Below are 17,876 nucleotides of genomic sequence, written 5' to 3'. Positions count from 1 at the left end.
TTCTGTGTCATTTGTTGTTGTCTTCTTCTCCGATTGAAGTTTGAGCTCAAGCGTCGAATTTACCATGACTGAGAATCTCTGTTGTTACTGTTTTTCTTAGAGGTCTTGTTTAAGGCCCAGGTATGGTTGCCACCCACCTTAATTGCCTCCATGACCCTGAAAGCTTATATTCAAAAGGTCCATCCACCAGTTTAGAATATTTCGATGAAGCCGTTCGAATGGGAGATGAAACATAGACCTTCAACTAAGTCCAGTTGCCTTTTGGGACAGGCTTAAAGAATTTCCTTGTGGATTTAAAATAACTTGTTATTCAAATTGACATTCCTAATGACATATCTATATTGTTTATTTCAGAGATCTCAGTGTAGACATGTCTGCTGCCAGCTGTGTGCTGACTGAAGCTCAGTTCCTGTGCTCCATCTGTCTGGATGTGTTCACTGATCCAGTCACCATACCATGTGGACATAACTTCTGTAAAACCTGCATCACTGAACACTGGAATTCGAGTAATAGGTGTCCCAACTGTCAAGAGGTCTTCTATGGAAGACCTGACATGAAGGTCAATACTTTCATTTGCGAGATGGCTGAACAGTTCAGACAGTCAGCTGAACAGAGAACCAGCAGCAACAGCAGCTTAAAACTACATATTGCCAAACCAGGAGAAGTTCCCTGTGACGTCTGCACTGGAGCCAAACTGAAGGCCCGGAAGTCCTGCCTGGTATGTCTGGTTTCTTACTGTGAGACTCACCTGAAGTCTCATCTGACAATGTCAGTTCTTAAAAGACATCAGCTGATTGACCCCGTGAAGAACCTGGAGGATAGGATGTGTACGAAACATGACAAACTGCTGGAGCTGTTCTGTAAGAACGACCAGACGTTCGTCTGCTTGCTCTGTTCTGTTTCAGACCACAGGACACATAATGTTGTTCCTCTAAAAGAAGAATATGAAGAAAAGAAGCCAGAGCTGGGGAAGACAGAGGCTGAAATTCAGCAAATGATCGAGGAGAGAACACTGAAGATACAGGATATCAAAAGCAGAGTGGTGCTCAGTCAGGAGGATTCAGACAGAGAGATTGCAGAAGGTGTTCAGGTCTTTTTGGCTCTGATGGAATCTGTTGAATGTAGCCTAAACAAGCTCATTGACACGGTCAAAAGGAAGCAGAAAGAGACGGAGATAGCAGCTGAAGGCTTCATCAAAGACCTGGAACAGGAAATCTCCAAGCTGAAAAAGAGAAGTGTTGAGTTGGAGTAGCTCTCATGTTCTGAGGACCAACTCCATGTCCTACAAAGCTTCCCATCTTTGAATACTATTCCACCCACAAAGGACTGGATAGGAGTCAATGTCCTGCCACCTTTTTATGATGGGACTATTGGGAGAGTGGTGGGGCAACTGGAGGAGACACTCAGTAGACATATGAAGAAGGTGTTTGAGGCTGAGATGAAGAGAATCAAGAATTATGCAGTGGATTTGACTCTTAATCCAGATACAGCACACCCCAACCTCATCCTGTCTGATGATTGGAAACAAGTCTACTGTAGTAATGTGAAGAAGAATCTCTCAGACAGTCCAGAGAGATTTGCCACTTGTCCCTGTGTCCTATCAAAAGAAGGATTCTCTTCGGGCAGATTTTACTTCGAGGTACAGGTCAGAGGGAAAACTGACTGGGATTTAGGAGTGGCCAGAGAGTCAATCAATAGGAAGGGGAAAATTACACTGAATCCTCACAATGGTTACTGGACGATATGTTTGAAAAATGAAAGCAAGCTCTACGCTCTTGCTGGCCCTCCAGTCCGACTCTCCCTGAAGTCACAGCTTGAGAATGTGGGAGTGTTTGTGGACTATGAGGAAGGTGTGGTCTCCTTTTATGATGCTGATGCTACAGCTCCTATTTACTTTTTTACTGGCTGTTCATTCACTGAGAAACTCTACCCATACTTTAGTCCTGATGTTAATCATAGTGGTAAAAACTCAGCCCCTCTGATCGTCTCTCATTTCAATCACACACAGTAGAATATTTGGATTTCTACAGAAAGATTGACTATTACTTCAAGGTCACATATTATACTCCTTTCCAACCAGTGTAAATAAGTCTCAGAGCTCCTGTGAAGTTACTTGTTCTAAATTCACTCTGATCCTGTATTAGATCATGTCTATAAACCCCTATATTTCAGCCCTGCTCAGAACAGGCTGTTTCTGTGTCTGTACCTTTAAGTGTAAATGAGCTGTGTCTGACCACACCCCCTCTCTGGAAGGACTTTTCGGGCTTTTCAGGCTTTCTTGTTCCATATCCTATTGTTTACCGTGAGAAGGCAGACTCAGAGGGCAGAACAAACACCTAGCTGTGGGAGTGTCACCCACCTGGGGGAGGGGTTACTGCCCTTTGTGATGTCATGAAGGGAAAATCTCCAAATGGCCTGTAATTGATGATTGAATGTTCATTTATTCAGGTTTTACGGGTATAGATTGTTTCATTTTCTGATTTTGTGTTTTTGGATTTTATATTTCTTTGTGACAGAATTGCCTAATTACCACTAATCACAATTGTAACTACAATGGTATATTTTATGTAATGTATCCTTGGTGTAGTCATGACTGTATTACCGGCCTCAAGATTTATTGATTATTAAGGTGTAAGAAGTATATGCACTTATCATAAATGTGTGGTTGTCTTATAAGTTGCTGTATGTTTTACTACTTTTGGTACCTGTCCTTTTGTTTTAAATAAAATAGTACAAAGTAATTTTTTTGTTGCTAGAATAAGTTTTTATATGTTGGAGTTTGTTTCACATGGTATCATTTTGTTTAAAGAAGGTATTTCCTGTAACTGTTCTGGACTTGTGCAACAAAAAGATTCAGTTTTTAATACTCACATAATAAATGAGGTTGAAGGTGGAAGAGCTGCTGTCTTGTTGGTCCCTCGATGAAGACGATCCGTCAGCTCTGATTTCAAATCGAGGAGGGTTTGGATCTCTGAACAGGATACGAGAGGAGAAGAAGAGTTTTTTAATGACATATACATTTCAGTCTCAGTAGTGCTATTTTTAAAGTGTTGTCCCCCCCAAAAAAGTATATGAATCCCAGTTGGTTTTAGGCTTTAAATCACGTTTAATGAAGGGCACACATCATTTAAATGTAAATCTATAACATTAGTGATATTGGATGTGCAATCAGTTTATTCTCCTTGTATAGATCAGATTTCAACTACATATGGGTCCACAACAGGGCTGTCTCTTTTCACATTCACATGCATTGTAACCTCAATAGAACAGGATATCACACATCCACTGAACAACCACCTTATCCCACTTCCCTCAGGACGGAGGTACAGAGCATAGAGCTGCAGAAGGGCTCGTCCTGGGAAAAGCCTGATCCCTGCTGTTAAAGCGGCCCTAAACAAAAGGCCTCGTTGAACAGACCAGAGTGGGAACTCTTGATTGTTGTTTAACTCTGTTTGTATTATACTCAGTGTTTTGCGTATGTACTGTTCTTTGTTGGAAATTGTCTGTTTGGACAGAAACGGTGTTGTGAAAAGGAATTTCCCCATGGGGACAATAAAGTCTAAACTCTAAAGTCTAACATTCAAAGTTGTGTTTGAATGTGATGTGAAGGTTCATATCCAATCTTTAATGCTGCCAATTATCTAAAAAAGTAAAAGACTGTGTTACGTTCCCAACAACAGTTTAATGTAGTTTTCTTTATGATTCAGCAGAGGGCACTATAAGTTATTAATAAAAAAGAGCTTGTCCTTTTGCACACCATAAGAAAAAATAATGGTGTTTATTCTGCTATGAAAATGGGGGATCTGATTATTCATACACAAATCCATCACAGGTCTTAGTGATTTAAAAATGTTTAAACAGAATAACATAAGCTGGAAATTGGTAGCTGATAATTTGGAACATTTTTATTTTTTCAGATGAGTACTACTGGAGTTGATATACTTAAACCTATTCTCGCTTAATTTACATGATGAGTTTACCAGAGAGATTCATGTAAACAAAAACATAATAATGTTATGACAAGCTTTTTTAATGTCTCACCTGGTGAAGAGGAGGTCAGTTTGGTACTTTAGAGGGAGGAAGATGTCATTGATGTTGTTGTCCGGGTAACGCTCTTCTCCTTCACTGAGTAAAAAACGTTTAAAAAAAAGACATACAGACTCGTGAGGATGCCATAAAGACAAAAAATTTCATTGTCCTCATATGAACCTAAATCAAGAATGAGTGTGTGTCCCCCAAAAGATAACTGAGTCCTCAAACAGTAACCATGTGATCATATAGTTATCTACACTATGGGATTTGATGAAGTACAGAAAGAGACATATTAATACTTCTATACTCATAGGGCACCCTAACCATCACCCTAAAACAAATGGTCCTCACATGAACCAAAATCAAGAATGAGTGTGCGCACCGAAAAAGTAGCTGAGACCTCAATCATGTAGTAATCTCCACAATGTCATCTAAAAGAGTTCAGATATAGACTTAATTCATAGATCTATACTACCCAAACCTTCGCCCAATCATTTCTCACATTCACTAACTGTCTCACCTGCTGGTTGCCATGACGACTCGTAAGTGATCCAGGAACACAGAATGGCTGAACTCAAACTCAAGACGGAAAGATACCTGGAGAGAGAGGGTTTCAGGTAGTATTATGCTTTTTTTTCAACAATTTCGAAAAGCGAAATGTGATTTTTATCCACAATACATTTAAAACCTTAACGTAAAACTTAAATTAATAGCCAAGGCTTTAATTTACTTTTGTCAATTGAGTTACCCTGCCTTTATTTGGGACATCATTTTGTCATTTTAAAATAATCATCTCTTTTGCACGTCCTCAAAGTGTCCCCTCATCTCTGTGAGCCGACTGAAGCCGTTTCCCTTGGCTTCATCTCACCTTGTTAAAATGAAGCTAACAACAATCTACACCACAGTCTGGACCAATAAAGTGGACTTCATACAGACAGTCATCTGTAAAGTGGACCCTCAAGGGGCTTCACAGTGAAGGGCGGGCCGTGATTGTGTTTACAGGACGACCATTAGGCTAATGATGGATTAAGTCAATGGTCGTTTGTCTGTGCATATTCCCGCTCTGCTTAAACACTATCATTAGACTGACTGTATAACTGCAGTGAGATGGTGTAATAACAACTGTTTAATGCTGCTGTTATAGTTATAAAAAACTTCAGACAAATGCACACCTACCTGAGACAAGGACTTCATGAATGGAGCGCTGATGTTACAGCTCCTCTGATTGGCTGGTCTGTCCTGGGAGTAGCATTCAATCTGAATGTCTGACTGGTCCTGTACGAGAAAAAAAGAAGAGTAATTTTCCCCCTCAGATTACAAAAATATGGCATAAATCAAGGTCTTGGCTTGGTCATTGCTTGGGATTAGGAATTTGTAGAAGTCACTGAAATGTTCCAAACAATAAACCAACATGTTGCACAGCAGCTTTGAAAACTCTGATGCACTGAAACAGTCAGGCAAGCAAGATACATAATATTGGATATTTGTGATTGAAGGACAGAGCACTATCACACCTTGACTATGAGGCTAGAGAAGAGGAGGTTGGAGGAGGTGGATATCTGAATTGATGCTCCGTAGGCGTTCTCTCCCTGATTCTCCAGTTGAGCAAACACCATCACCCTCCTCCGCCCAGTCTCCACCAAGTACACCGAGTACTCTGATGCCCCCTGATGGCTGCAGGCTGACCAGGTGGCCCGCTCCCTGGAGCTGCAGAACTGCCTTCAGATGAAACACAGAGTCAGTTACCTGCTTGGTACATCATCATATTAAAACGGGTGTGCTTATAAAGACCCGTTACTCACTGAATATCCATGAGGTCAGTGTGACTGCCCAGGATGAGGTCAGGAACGCAGATGTCCTCCTGCTCACAGCCGTTCCAGTAAGGAAGCTACAGCAATGAACAAATATTTTGTATGATGAGGCAACATTAAAAAACATGACAGCAAATGTATTCAGAGCAAAAGAAGGAAATGCATTCATATGAGAAATTAGGCAGCTGCAAATCTTTAAGAGGCCACTAGGGGCTGTCTCCTGCAGGTCATCAATCCCCATAGAGTCCCATTTTAAAATGTCCAACTTTGAGTATTCATGAAAACTGTATTGGCTGAATTTGTAAGCAACAACCCCTTTGAACATTAAATTAAGGCTTAAAGTGATGTCAAATTAGGGGGCATGGCCTCTTTGAGTGAAAGGTGGGAGTTGCTAGCTGTCTGCTAGGTGTCACCTCAACTAATTCAGTCACTGAACATAACCCTCTGGGCCGTGTTTGCGCTGTTGGAGCCTTTTGGAGATTTGTTCATGTACATATCTGACAAATAAACTACAACTCCCACTGGGCATTTTCCAACCCCTCACACCTCCGCAGCTCCACTTCTTTTTCAAATGTGGTCACTACTGGCTCTCAAGGCGGCTACGTCTCTTGTTTTTCACGGTGTAGGACCCTGACATTTCTCACCTCAGCCCTCAGGATGCTCGGCCAATCAGGATCCAACACAGGCCCCTCATCTGGGCTCTGCAGACCCGTCTCCAAGACAACAGAAATGGGACGTCCATAATCTGTCGTTTCCTTTAGAGAAAACAAAGATAAAGCGACGTTTGTGTGTCTGATTCACACTAAATGGAAGTCAGATAACATGTGTGCTTCAGTTTGGTTTACTGGGTCTTATTCTGACCTGGATGGAGAAGCCGAGGCGCTGGCAGCTCTGAACTCCAGCCTGCAGAAACAGACTCCTGGGCTGCTGTCGAGCTGATTCGTCCAGAACAGCTCGAGGAGGAAAACGCCTCTCATCTAACACCAGACTGTACCACGCGGCTGGGACAGAGAGGAGGGGAGAGAGAAACAAACCAGTCTTATCCAGCTCAGTTGCAGCAGAACAACACACAGATTTTACTGGTCTTTCAGGTGATATGAAACAAAGTGATGTCACCTGGCGTGCTGATAAGTGCAAATACATCTTGTCCTGTTTCCAAATGTGGAAGTTTTAAGGGTTTTTCTGGAGAGTTGGCCAAATAAGAATAAGAATGAATAAGAGTTTCCACTGAGTATTGTTATGTGACTGTACTGAGAATTAGGTGAAAACATTTGATAACAAGAATACAAGAATCTCTATTGCATCACCTTGTCTCTTCTTGTTACTTTGCAGTCTTGTAAACGTTTTGTAAATTATCTAATAGATTGCTAAAGCTTGCAGCCTAAAACAGACTGTTATGGCTGCAGTGCAATCTCTGGAGGCAAATATTCCCATTCAAAGTTCAATATAAGAGCAATATCTAACGTTGACGCTTTGTGTTTAAAATGGGTACTTCAGTCCAAATTCAAAACATTTGCCGTCTGTTAGTTTGCCAGTTATCATGACAAACAGGTGTCGGCTGCTTCCTAATTGGTTGCTCTATGTCGCTGCTGCAGAGTCGAACTCATCTGTGCAACTGGAGCTGGGTTTTTGATTTATGAGCACACGGAGAGCTGAAGTCAGCAGCTTCAGTCCAACACAGTTCATGTGAGGAACGCCACGTCTGCACTTCAACAAATCACTATAGTAAATCTGAAAAGGAAAGGTCAGATATTCAACCTCCTGTTTCCTCTATCCGTCCATTGAAGTGTGTTTGTTTGATGCCATGTGGCGTATTGGCATGTGGACATGCATGCTCTCTCTCTGTATGTGTCTTAATTTGTGTGTGTGTATGTGTGTCTAATCCGCTCCAGATGATCGAGGGAAGATGAGGAGCTGATGGGGAGAATGAGGAGAGGAAGGTATGAAGGTATGAAGTGATGGAGGTGGGAGGAGTGACACTGTTTTAAAAAGGGTCTGGCTGCAGTTAGCATGTCAGCGAGGTTTCCATGCAGCCGGCCCACACATCTGCAGCTAATTAGCCAGAGACACGACAACAGCTTCACTGAGGAACAGACCATGACAAGACTTTCCACACACAATACGATCAGAAAACCAAACATCTGGAGGATACTGATACTCTAGCCACAAATGTCCATACAGCTGAAGGACCGGACAGATTTATGTTTAATATCCAGAAAGAGTTCAACACTTACTTCCACTTTATTGGAAGAACAACAACAACCTGCTACTGAGCAGATAAGAATTGATGCGGGTATTACAGTACTTGGGCCTTATTTTTTGCATATTTTAAAACAAACTACTTCAAAAAGTTTAGAATTGTTCCAGTGCTCACTTGCTAAGACAAATGTGCTCAATCATAGTACGTCCACTGAAGTTGTTGTTTTTGTCCCTGACAGACTCAGAAGTGTCTGACAACATTACACTACAGAGAGACCTTTTTTGTTAAAGAGGAAGATGATTTTTGGACCATAAATAGCTGCTACATCATTCTCTGCAAACACACCAGAGTCCATTGGGATAAAAACAGTAATTTAAAGGTAGAGTCTGCAGCTTTCTCCTTCAAAATAAAACACAGACTTATCCTAAAGTAAAGCTGCTCCATCATCTCTTCTGGGCCTCCATACATGTGTGGTGGTGACTGTGTCTGCAGAGACCCTGTCCTCATGTTCTGGTTTGTTTTGGTTGACTCGGAACGTTTCTGGGCGGATAGCTGGTGTGTTTCCTCCATGCGTGGAAGAGTTGTGCTTCAGCACGGTACAGTTGCTCAAGCACGAATACTCGGTCTCCGCATTCCATTATCTCGAAATCCTGGAGTGTTCTGTCTGTATCCGACCGGTGACTGTTTACATCCCCCCCTCGGCAGACGCTGCTGCAGCCTGTGAACTCATCCACAGTGTCGTGTCTCAGCTACAGACATCACACCCCCAGTCTCTTATTCTCATCTCAGGAGACTTTAACCACGCTTCCATGTCTGCCACTCTCCCAACTTTCAATCAGTATGTTGACTGCCATACCAGGGACAATAAAACTTTGGACTTACTGTATGCAAACACCGAAGGATGCATACAGATCATCACCCCTCCCCCCCCTGGGCCGCTCAGACCACAACCTGGTGAGACTGCATCCCATTTACATACCTATGGTGAAAAAACAACCCCCCACAACCAGGTATGTGAAGAAGTGGTCTAAGGAGGCCACTGAGGCCGACACCACTGACTGGGAGGTGCTGTACAGCCCACATGGGGAGGACATCGACGGTTTAACTCACTGCATCACAGATTACATAAACTTCTGTGTTGAGAACATTGTACCCACCAAAAAAATACAGTGTTTCTCCAACAACAAACCCTGGGTGACCCCTGAGCTGAAAACCCTGCTCAATGAAAAGAGAAGGGTTTTTAGATCTGGAGACAGAGAGGAGCTGAGGAGGGTGCAGAAGGAGCTCAAGATAAAAATCAAGGAGGGGAAAGCCAGCTACCGGGATAAGATGGAGGAGCATTTACAACATAAAAATGCAAGAGAAGTCTGGAGGGGCCTGAATAACATCTCAGGTCACAGCAGAAGGTGTGGGAGGGGCCCTGAAGCAGGAGACAGGGAGTGGGCAAATGAACTGAATCTGTTCTTCAATAGATCAGGTGAGAAGCCAGCTGAGGAAGATCAAGGCGAAGCAGGCCACAGGTCCCGACGGCATCAGCTCCAGACTCCTGAAGGACTGTGCAGATCAGCTCTGTGAGGTCCTTCTGCACATCTTCAACCTGAGCCTGAGACTGGAGAGGGTACCGACTCTGTGGAAGACTTCCTGCGTGGTGCCAGTCCCAAAGACACCTCACCCCAGGGAGCCTAACCACTTTAGACCTGTGGCCCTCACCTCTCACCTGATGAAGACCATGGAGAGGATCGTCCTCGACAACCTCCGCCCCCTGGTGACTTCAAATCTGGATCCTCTGCAGTTCGCCTACCAGCCGAACATCGGGGTGGATGATGCCGTCATCTACCTGCTGCAGAGATCCTGGACTCACCTGGAGAACACTGGCAGCACTGTGAGGGTCATGTTCTTTGACTTCTCCAGTGCCTTCAACACCATCCAGCCTGCACTGCTCAGGGGGAAGCTAGAGAGGGCGGGAGTGGACTGTCACCTGGCTGTATGGACAACGGACTACCTCACCAACAGACCACAGTACGTGAGGCTTCAGGACTGTGAGTCTGACATGGTGGTCTGCAGTACAGGGGCTCCGCAGGGGACAGTTCTCTCCCCTTTTGTCTTCACCCTGTACACCTCAGACTTCTGTTACAACTCTGGGAGCTGCCACCTGCAGAAGTTCTCCGGTGACACAGCCATCGTGGGGTGTGTGTCTAAGGGGAGCGAACAGGAGTACAGGCAGGTCATCATGGACTTTGTCGACTGGAGTGAGCTCAACCACCTTCAGCTCAATGCCAGCAAGACAAAGGAGATGGTGATTGACTTCCGCAGGAAGTCACCCCAGACTGCACCGGTGAACATCCAGGGCTTGGACATCAAGAGGGTGGAGACGTACAAATACCTGGGTGTTCACCTCAACAACAAACTGGACTGGTCACACAACACAAGAAGGGTCAATGTCGACTTCACCTGCTGAGGCGACTGAGGTCCTTTGGAGTGTGCAGGACTCTGCTACGGACTTTTTATGACACTGTGGTGGCGTCTGCACTTTTCTATGCAGTGGTCTGCTGGGGAGGAGGGCGCACAGAGAGAGACAGAAAGAGACTGAACAGACTGGTCAGGAGGGCCAGTTCTGTCTTGGACTGTCCTCTGGACTTTGTAGAGGAAGTGGGTGAGAGGAGGATGTTAGTGAAGCTGACATCCATCATGGACAACCCCTCTCACCCCTTACATGACACTGTGGGGGCCCTGAACAGCTCATTCAGCAGCAGACTCAGACACCCACCCTGCAAGACAGAGCGCTACCGCAGGTCATTCATCCTATCTGCCGTTAGACTGTTTAATCAGACTCTTTAACAACATCACCACCTCATGCTACACACTGTGTGTGTTTTTTTAAGAACAAGTTACTGTGTCATTTTACATTATTGTATTTCTATTTTTTTATGTTTATTTAAATGATGTAAATATGTTTGAGCTGTTTTTAACTTCTATTTTTATTTTTAATAAGTATATTCCCGTCCCCAGTTTTCTGGAGCTGCTGTAATGCATAAATTTCCCCCACGGGGGATCAATAAAGTTTATCTTTTACCTTTAATGACTCAAAATAAGACACACAGTAAGTAAAGTAGCTGTCATGTTGTCTGTGTTATTCTCCAATGTGCATAAACATTGCTTTCGTTAAACAAACCATTTTAATGTACCAAACACAGGAGTTTCTGATCTACCTCTGCAACAGCCAGAGCTTTTAATGGACTGTAAATGAAAATGTTGCAATAATAAACCTGAACCTGATTTGGGAAGTGTGCCTGGACTGGGAGTTTACTATTTCATTACTGCTCTCATCAGCTGAATCTGAAACAACCAAGCAAAGAAGTCCAGCAGAAACCTACCAACATCCGCTCTGGTCTTTGTCCTGGTCTTTGTCATGGAGTCCAGAGTCAGGCACACGATGACAGACATGCAGGTGACCTCCTTCCCTCCTCGCCGACAGTCTTTGTTAAAGATGTTGACTTTCTCAGGTTCAAAGGTCAGCTTGGCCTGAATCCTCACCACACCACGAGACCTGGGGGAGGGCGTAACCGACAATCAGGGCCACCTTTGAGGTACATCAGCATATTTTAGATTTTATGCATATATAAGAGATAGAAGGAGACTTATTCAATCGAACAGTGTTTTAAAATGCATTCTTTCTAATTTCCAGCAGGGGGGAAAAAATAAGTCTAATTGTATAAAGGTCTCCCCCTCTGTCTGGTCTCTAAGACTCTAAATAGAAACATAATTTACTAAATGCACTTCATGCTGTGTTGAAGAAGACCTGAAACTAGAAGATTGAGACCATAAACTCGACAGGAAAATGTTTACTACTAAAAATGTTACCTTGGCGACATTAATACAGTTTATTGTTCATCATATTTACTTCACCATGTTAGCATGCTAACAAATTTGCAACGTAAAGGGCAGATGAAACTGATGGAACTGATATGTGCTCCTCGTGGGGGCGCCAAAGGAAAAGGTATTCATCTCCCAAGGGGCACAAATGTCTATTTAAAAATGATAGTACATTAAATCCGACGTTTGTTTGGATTTCACCAGCTACCTCTCAGATAGATGTTTGTCTGTGTCACTTGGTCCTTACATCTCCGAAGCAGCAACTTTGTCCTGTGGTGTGCCTCAGGGATCCATCTTGGGACCTATTTGTATTTCTCTCTCGATATGCTAGGCCATGTTAATAACAATTTTCAGGGTATATCTTATGCCGATGACATACAACTGTATAATTTTTTAGACTGATGACAAGGACACATTTTCAACTTTGCAAAACTGCCATTAATGACCAGATGGCCGACAACTTCCTCTCGTATTGTTCCTACTGTTTTGGTCAGATTCTGTAAAGCACTTTGTGACCTCGCTTTGTAAAGGTGCTATATCAAATAAACATATTATTACGATTTTTATAAGACTTAAGCCATGGTAACAGAAAATGACTTGCAACAATCAAGGCTACATATCAAGTGTGCTGGATGTGTATTTTTTTGTGTGTGGGATGGTCTAACCAGACAATGATGGCAGCCCCCTGTGCTCCCACTGCGAGGTCAACCAGCCCGTCTCCGTTGACGTCCAACACACCGTGAAGACTTTGACCGAAATACAGCAGGCCAGCAGAGAAACCAGCAGCAGACAGACGCTGCAAAGACAGAAAGAAGTCAGTGATTCATCCTCAGATATAATTCCTTCTGAACCTGATGAGCTTCACTCACCTGTCTGTACTGCGGTTGGATGGTTTTGTCCTGACCGTAAAAAACATAGACTGCCCCCTGGTGGTCGTCCTCCAGCGGTGCTCCTACCACCATCTCCCTGAACCCGTCTCCGTTCATGTCGGGTATCTGAGCCAATGCTGAACCCAGCCTGGAGTTCTGAGAACGCTCAGTAACCTCCAGGGCCCCCTGCAGGATGAAAGATGTCTGCAGAGAGATTGTTAAGATTTAGTTTCTCGATTTCTTTTCTCAAAATTCAGTAAAACTGTTAGTGTGTCTGTTTGTTTGTACCTGGGGTGTAACAGTGTAGATGTACACCTTCCCTCTCTCCCAGCCTTGGCTGTAGAACATGGGTGCTGCCACCAGGAGGACGTCTGTCAGTCCGTCTTCATCCACGTCCATCGATAACAACTCACTGCCGAAATACGACCCGATCTGTAAAAAGACATACGCAAAAGAAGAACAATAACACAAAATATACACTTTATAGTGTGTTACATAAGGCACGTTAAGACAAACTGACGTTGAGGGAGACTGGAGCGTGGAGAAGGGGCGTCGGGTGAATGTGATGCCTGTGAGCGACAGGGAGAACTTTGAGCAACGTGGATGACAGTGAAGCTGACAACCTGGTTGAGGTATGACAAGCGAGACTTTCCCATCCAACTGATTGGACAAAGACCAATAGTCTCCAAATGTGAGTTTGCTTTGCACTCAAACAGCCGCAAAACCTTTGAGACTGTGAGCACATTTCAGAGCCACAACTGTAAACCTTTACTGTAGGAAAGAACCGTAATCAGTACTCCTATTTAACCCGAATCCTTTTTCACATGAAAATCTATTAGGGCTGTCAAACTATTAAGATTGTTAATCGCGATTAATTGCTGAATTCCAATAGTTAATCACACGTTTTCAATTCCATTATTTTGCATTATAAACTGTTTTTTGGCTTTTATTTTTAATGTTTGTCCTGTCTAAAGTTGAGAGTACTCTGGCCCTTCTGGTTGAATGAAGGGTAGGACAGGAAGTTAGGCACAGAAACAGGGGATTCGATCCCCAGCTCATGCAACCTTGGGCAAGACAGTAGCTTGTGTGAATGTGTATGAATGGATGAGTTAATACTGATGGACTCTTTACTCAGCAGCCTCTACCATCAGTGTGTGAATGTGTAGGTGTGACCCGCGGTGTAAAAGAGATCTGAGCAGTCAGAAGACTATAAATAAAATCTACATGCTCCTGTTCTGTGTGTGTGTGTGTGTGTGTGTGTGTGTGTGTGTGTGTGTGTGTGTGTGTGTGTGTGTGTGTGTGTGTGCGTGCGTGTGTGTGTGTGTGTGTGTTACCTGCTCTCCCAGCAGAGCTTGCAGGATGGTCAGGTTTCCCGTGTTTCTCAGTGTGAAGATGATGACCTTCCCGGTGTGGTTGAACCTCGGAGCTCCAGCCACGTAGATCTGAGCCCCTCCAGATGAAATGAGCGAACCAACTGAGTATCCTGAAACCAGAGAGGAATGCAAAAAACAGACCAAGTTATAGTCAGACTCCACACATTCTTACTTCTTTCGTTTGTTTTCTTAAATTTTCAAAGTCAACAGCTGTAAGATGGAGAGCTCGGGTGAACTGTGGGCAACATTTTGGGAATAAAGTGTCCTGAAACTCTGAAGAATTATCCTGGTTTATAAAAGAGGTAAAAGGGGGAACAACTGACTTCAGTAAAAGTTTTATTATTTAACTTCTCATTACCCAGATATGCTGCGTGGTTCTTCAGCTCGTCTGGAAACTCGTCCTTGTAGGAGGACTTTGGTGGAACGACCTTCCCATGTTTGGTGTCTTTCAGCACGGCACCGTTCCAGTCGTAGGCACCGACCGCCCCGAGCAGAACCCCATCCTGAGGACAAATCTTCAATTAAAAAGGGGAAAACAGGGATACAGCCAACTAAAGCTGAAAAAAATTTGATGCTCTGGTACTTATCGATACCAAGTGCTTTAAAACGTCCTGATTTGACCAGGACCATCCCATTTCCAAATTCCGTGGCCTGAGTCCCCACAAATATCTATGAAACACTAACATGTCCTGGTTTTGATCAGTTCCTGTCCTGTTTTAACAAACCACAACAATACACCATGCTTACCACACTGATTTGTCTTAATGTCAATCAATGTCGTTGTCAAGGCTACGGCTGTTTAAACCAATAGAAAAACATCATTAGTGCACCACGAGTCAAAGTTCAACACTGATTGGTCTGTTCATGTGTCAATCAATCTCGGGGGTTTCAACTGTTGATTAGGTAGCTTAGCTTAACATGCTAACAGGGCCTGCTGCTTAACGACAGGTAGGAGAGCAGTCATACTGAACAGGAAGTCAGCGTTTTTCAAAGAGCTCCAGGAGAGTTACATCTTCCTTTGAAAAGAACCAGCCAATGAATATGTTGCATTTGCACACACTCTGGTGTCTATTTTCAGTCACTCATCGTGGAAACACAGACATACAATACAATGCTGGACTAATAGTAAAACTGTTGTAACCTACTTTAGTGAAGCAAACGGTGCTGAAAACCAACTTAAACAGGTCGCCCAGGAGGACACCTTTACCGACCACGGTCATGGATCTGTGGCTCAATCACGCTGATGTCATCAGTGGATGTTCACAGTATCCTGTTTGTGCATCTGTGTGTATTTCATTCTCTGTGTGTGTAGCATCTCTCAATAACAGAGAGTAAAGTAATTTCCTCTCTTCTTAGAATTTAAATAAAAGCACAAAAATAACATCATCATAGGGCCGGGCACTCCTCCATTTCTGCGGTGTACTTTTAACGCCTTGTCCTGCCTCTTGAGACCCCTCTCTCTTAATGTTTGGGTAGTCTCCCGTTATGAGGTGAACATGTGAAGAGGCCAATCAGAGAGCTTTCAGGGCAGCCTGTCATGACATTTTCTAGATTTTCAGGAGTGGATGTGTTGAAAAGGGGGCTTCATGTTGATGCAGTGGCTAGTGCTGTCCCCTCACAGCGAGGAGGTTCCTGGTTTGAATCCCCGTCCTTCAGGAGCCTCTCTGTGTGGAGTTTGCATGTTCTCCCCATGCATGTGTAGGTTCTCTCCGTGTACTCCGGTTTCCTCCCACAGTCCAAAGACATGCTCGTTAGGTTAACTGGTGACTCTAAATTGACCGTAGGTGTGAATGTGAGTGTGTCTGGTTGTCTATCTCTATATGTCAGCCCTGTGATTGGCTGGTGACCAGTCCAGGGTGTAACCCCGCCTCTCACCCAATGACAGCTGGGATCAGATCCAGCCCCCAAGAACAGGAAAATCAATATAGATAAAGGATGGATGAGTTGAAAAGAATCTGCTAATGGTATTTTCTTCTTTATAATTTAGTAACACTGAACTCGGCCTTCAGAAGCTTCAGAATCGACTTTAGTCAAAGCGACGCTCAACCAGTGATACTCTCTAATGAACAGTCATGATATTAAAGTCACTGAAGCTTTGAGTCATGGTCTCGAGGGTCCAGTGATCCGAGGATCCCAGTGAATGAGCAAATGTTTGGCGACAGCAGAGTCACAAAGAATCCTGCCTGCTGGATCTGCTCCTGGACTGACTCTGGATCTGCAGGTTCTCTGTTAAATGTCAGAGCGCTGCTTAAGTCATCCTTCAGGTGGAAGAGGACTCTTTCTCAGATGATACTGTGTCGTCTGTTTTCCACATCGGTACTACCTCATTTCATACCTTTTAAATCTGAGACTGAAGAGCAGGAAACACTTCTCATATTTGTCCCTGTGTGTGTGATGGTGAGTGTGTGAGTGTGTGTGTGTTCCTGCGAGTGTTTTCTTGGCTGCTTCACGTTCAGGAAAACCATCTGCTCTGAGTTACTCACACACACAGTTTCCACGACAACATTTTCACTCCAGCTTGGTGGAACCCGGCCGATACGATTTCTCTCTGGATGAAAAACAACCGAAATATTTCTCGAAGCTTCTTTTTCTGCAGCTTCAGGAATCTGTCAGGATCACAATCAAACCAATATTTGATATTTGAGGACGACATGGATTCCAGTATTTGAGCGTTTCATCTGTGGACTCTGTTTCTGTTGGACTGATATTCATTATAACACAACTCGGCTTCTGTCCTCTGCTGGATTTAACTGGATCATGAAGTGCTTCATTGGAAAATAACCAAAAATGAAGCAGTCATTAATTGTCATCAATTATTTCTAGTGTGGGAAAATGTTTGGATAAAATATGTTAAATACTTCCTTATGAATTGTGCTGACAACTGTGATAAAACTATGCAAAGAAAGTCACAGATCCAACACCCTTAAAGCAAAATCAGGAGCAACGCTGAGTTAACAAGTTAGACCATCCCAAAACAGGCTTACATGACGCTTCATCCATGCCTTAGAGACAAAGGAGCTCATGTATGCATGTCTAGTAAACAACTTAAAGATCTGTTCTGTAAAAACATCTGACGGTCGCTTTAAATGCCCATGTCGCAGCAGTGTTGTTTAGAGTAGAGAAACATGAGCATCATAAAGTTATGAGTAAGCAGAATATCCAAGATCAATATGTATAACTAATTATAGACCGTTATGCATAACTCAAGTTGTGTGCAGACAAAAAGGAGGTAATACCTTCCTCCCAGGGGCGATACTCCAGTCTGTCAGGGCCCTAAGTAAATATTCATAAGGCCCCCTTCCCACCAGTGTTCATCAGCATCATGTCTGCCAGGGTCCTGACGCTTTCTCCTCTTCCTCTTTCCTCGTTCTTTTTCCCCCCACACAGATAATTCCTCTTCATTTTGCATCGCTGATTTTCATTGAAAAACTTTGGTTTACACTGCAGAAATCAATGAGATGCTTCCTAGGACATGGAGCGGGAATGCTGTCAGATGGGGCCTCTTTAGGGAGGTTTCCTGCTGTCATTGCAAAATTTGCACATTTTGAGCCACTGCTGTGGTTTTAAGTCAGTGTATGAGGGCCCTCTACTGGCCTGGGCCCCCAAGCAGTTGCCTGCCTTATCTATTGACAAGCAGCTTCTCTGCTTCCCCAATAAAAGAGCAACAGACCATTGTCATCACTGCACCACTGGTACTCAAACCTAAGTCCCCTCACCT

At 43.7% G+C, this 17,876-nt stretch overlaps 2 protein-coding genes across 4 annotated transcripts in view; one reads left to right on the top strand and one right to left on the bottom strand.

Moving 5' to 3' along the window:
- itga11b (integrin, alpha 11b) overlaps nucleotides 1-17,876 on the bottom strand; it is a 44,844-nt gene that overhangs the window by 5,974 nt on the left and 20,994 nt on the right. For all 3 annotated transcript variants that reach the window (XM_020648851.2, XM_020648852.2, XM_029280231.2), the window contains 14 exons: nucleotides 14,517-14,661; nucleotides 14,120-14,268; nucleotides 13,074-13,217; nucleotides 12,786-12,989; nucleotides 12,582-12,712; nucleotides 11,418-11,590; nucleotides 6,705-6,844; nucleotides 6,488-6,598; nucleotides 5,835-5,920; nucleotides 5,547-5,751; nucleotides 5,209-5,307; nucleotides 4,553-4,629; nucleotides 4,042-4,125; nucleotides 2,872-2,971 (listed from right to left, as the gene is read on the bottom strand). In XM_020648851.2, the coding sequence (XP_020504507.1) occupies nucleotides 2,872-2,971; nucleotides 4,042-4,125; nucleotides 4,553-4,629; nucleotides 5,209-5,307; nucleotides 5,547-5,751; nucleotides 5,835-5,920; nucleotides 6,488-6,598; nucleotides 6,705-6,844; nucleotides 11,418-11,590; nucleotides 12,582-12,712; nucleotides 12,786-12,989; nucleotides 13,074-13,217; nucleotides 14,120-14,268; nucleotides 14,517-14,661 (1,848 nt within the window). The remainder of the gene's footprint in view (nucleotides 1-2,871; nucleotides 2,972-4,041; nucleotides 4,126-4,552; nucleotides 4,630-5,208; nucleotides 5,308-5,546; nucleotides 5,752-5,834; nucleotides 5,921-6,487; nucleotides 6,599-6,704; nucleotides 6,845-11,417; nucleotides 11,591-12,581; nucleotides 12,713-12,785; nucleotides 12,990-13,073; nucleotides 13,218-14,119; nucleotides 14,269-14,516; nucleotides 14,662-17,876) is intronic.
- Nucleotides 197-2,928, top strand: LOC109995208 (E3 ubiquitin/ISG15 ligase TRIM25-like). Its single transcript, XM_065956797.1, has one exon. The coding sequence runs from the start codon at nucleotides 371-373 to the stop codon at nucleotides 1,250-1,252; it is 882 nt and encodes a 293-aa protein (XP_065812869.1). The 5' UTR covers nucleotides 197-370; the 3' UTR covers nucleotides 1,253-2,928.

Source organism: Labrus bergylta, chromosome 7 (genome assembly GCF_963930695.1).
Source record: "Labrus bergylta chromosome 7, fLabBer1.1, whole genome shotgun sequence".
Taxonomy (NCBI): domain Eukaryota; kingdom Metazoa; phylum Chordata; class Actinopteri; order Labriformes; family Labridae; genus Labrus; species Labrus bergylta.
This window is presented reverse-complemented; position numbering and strand designations above follow the sequence as displayed.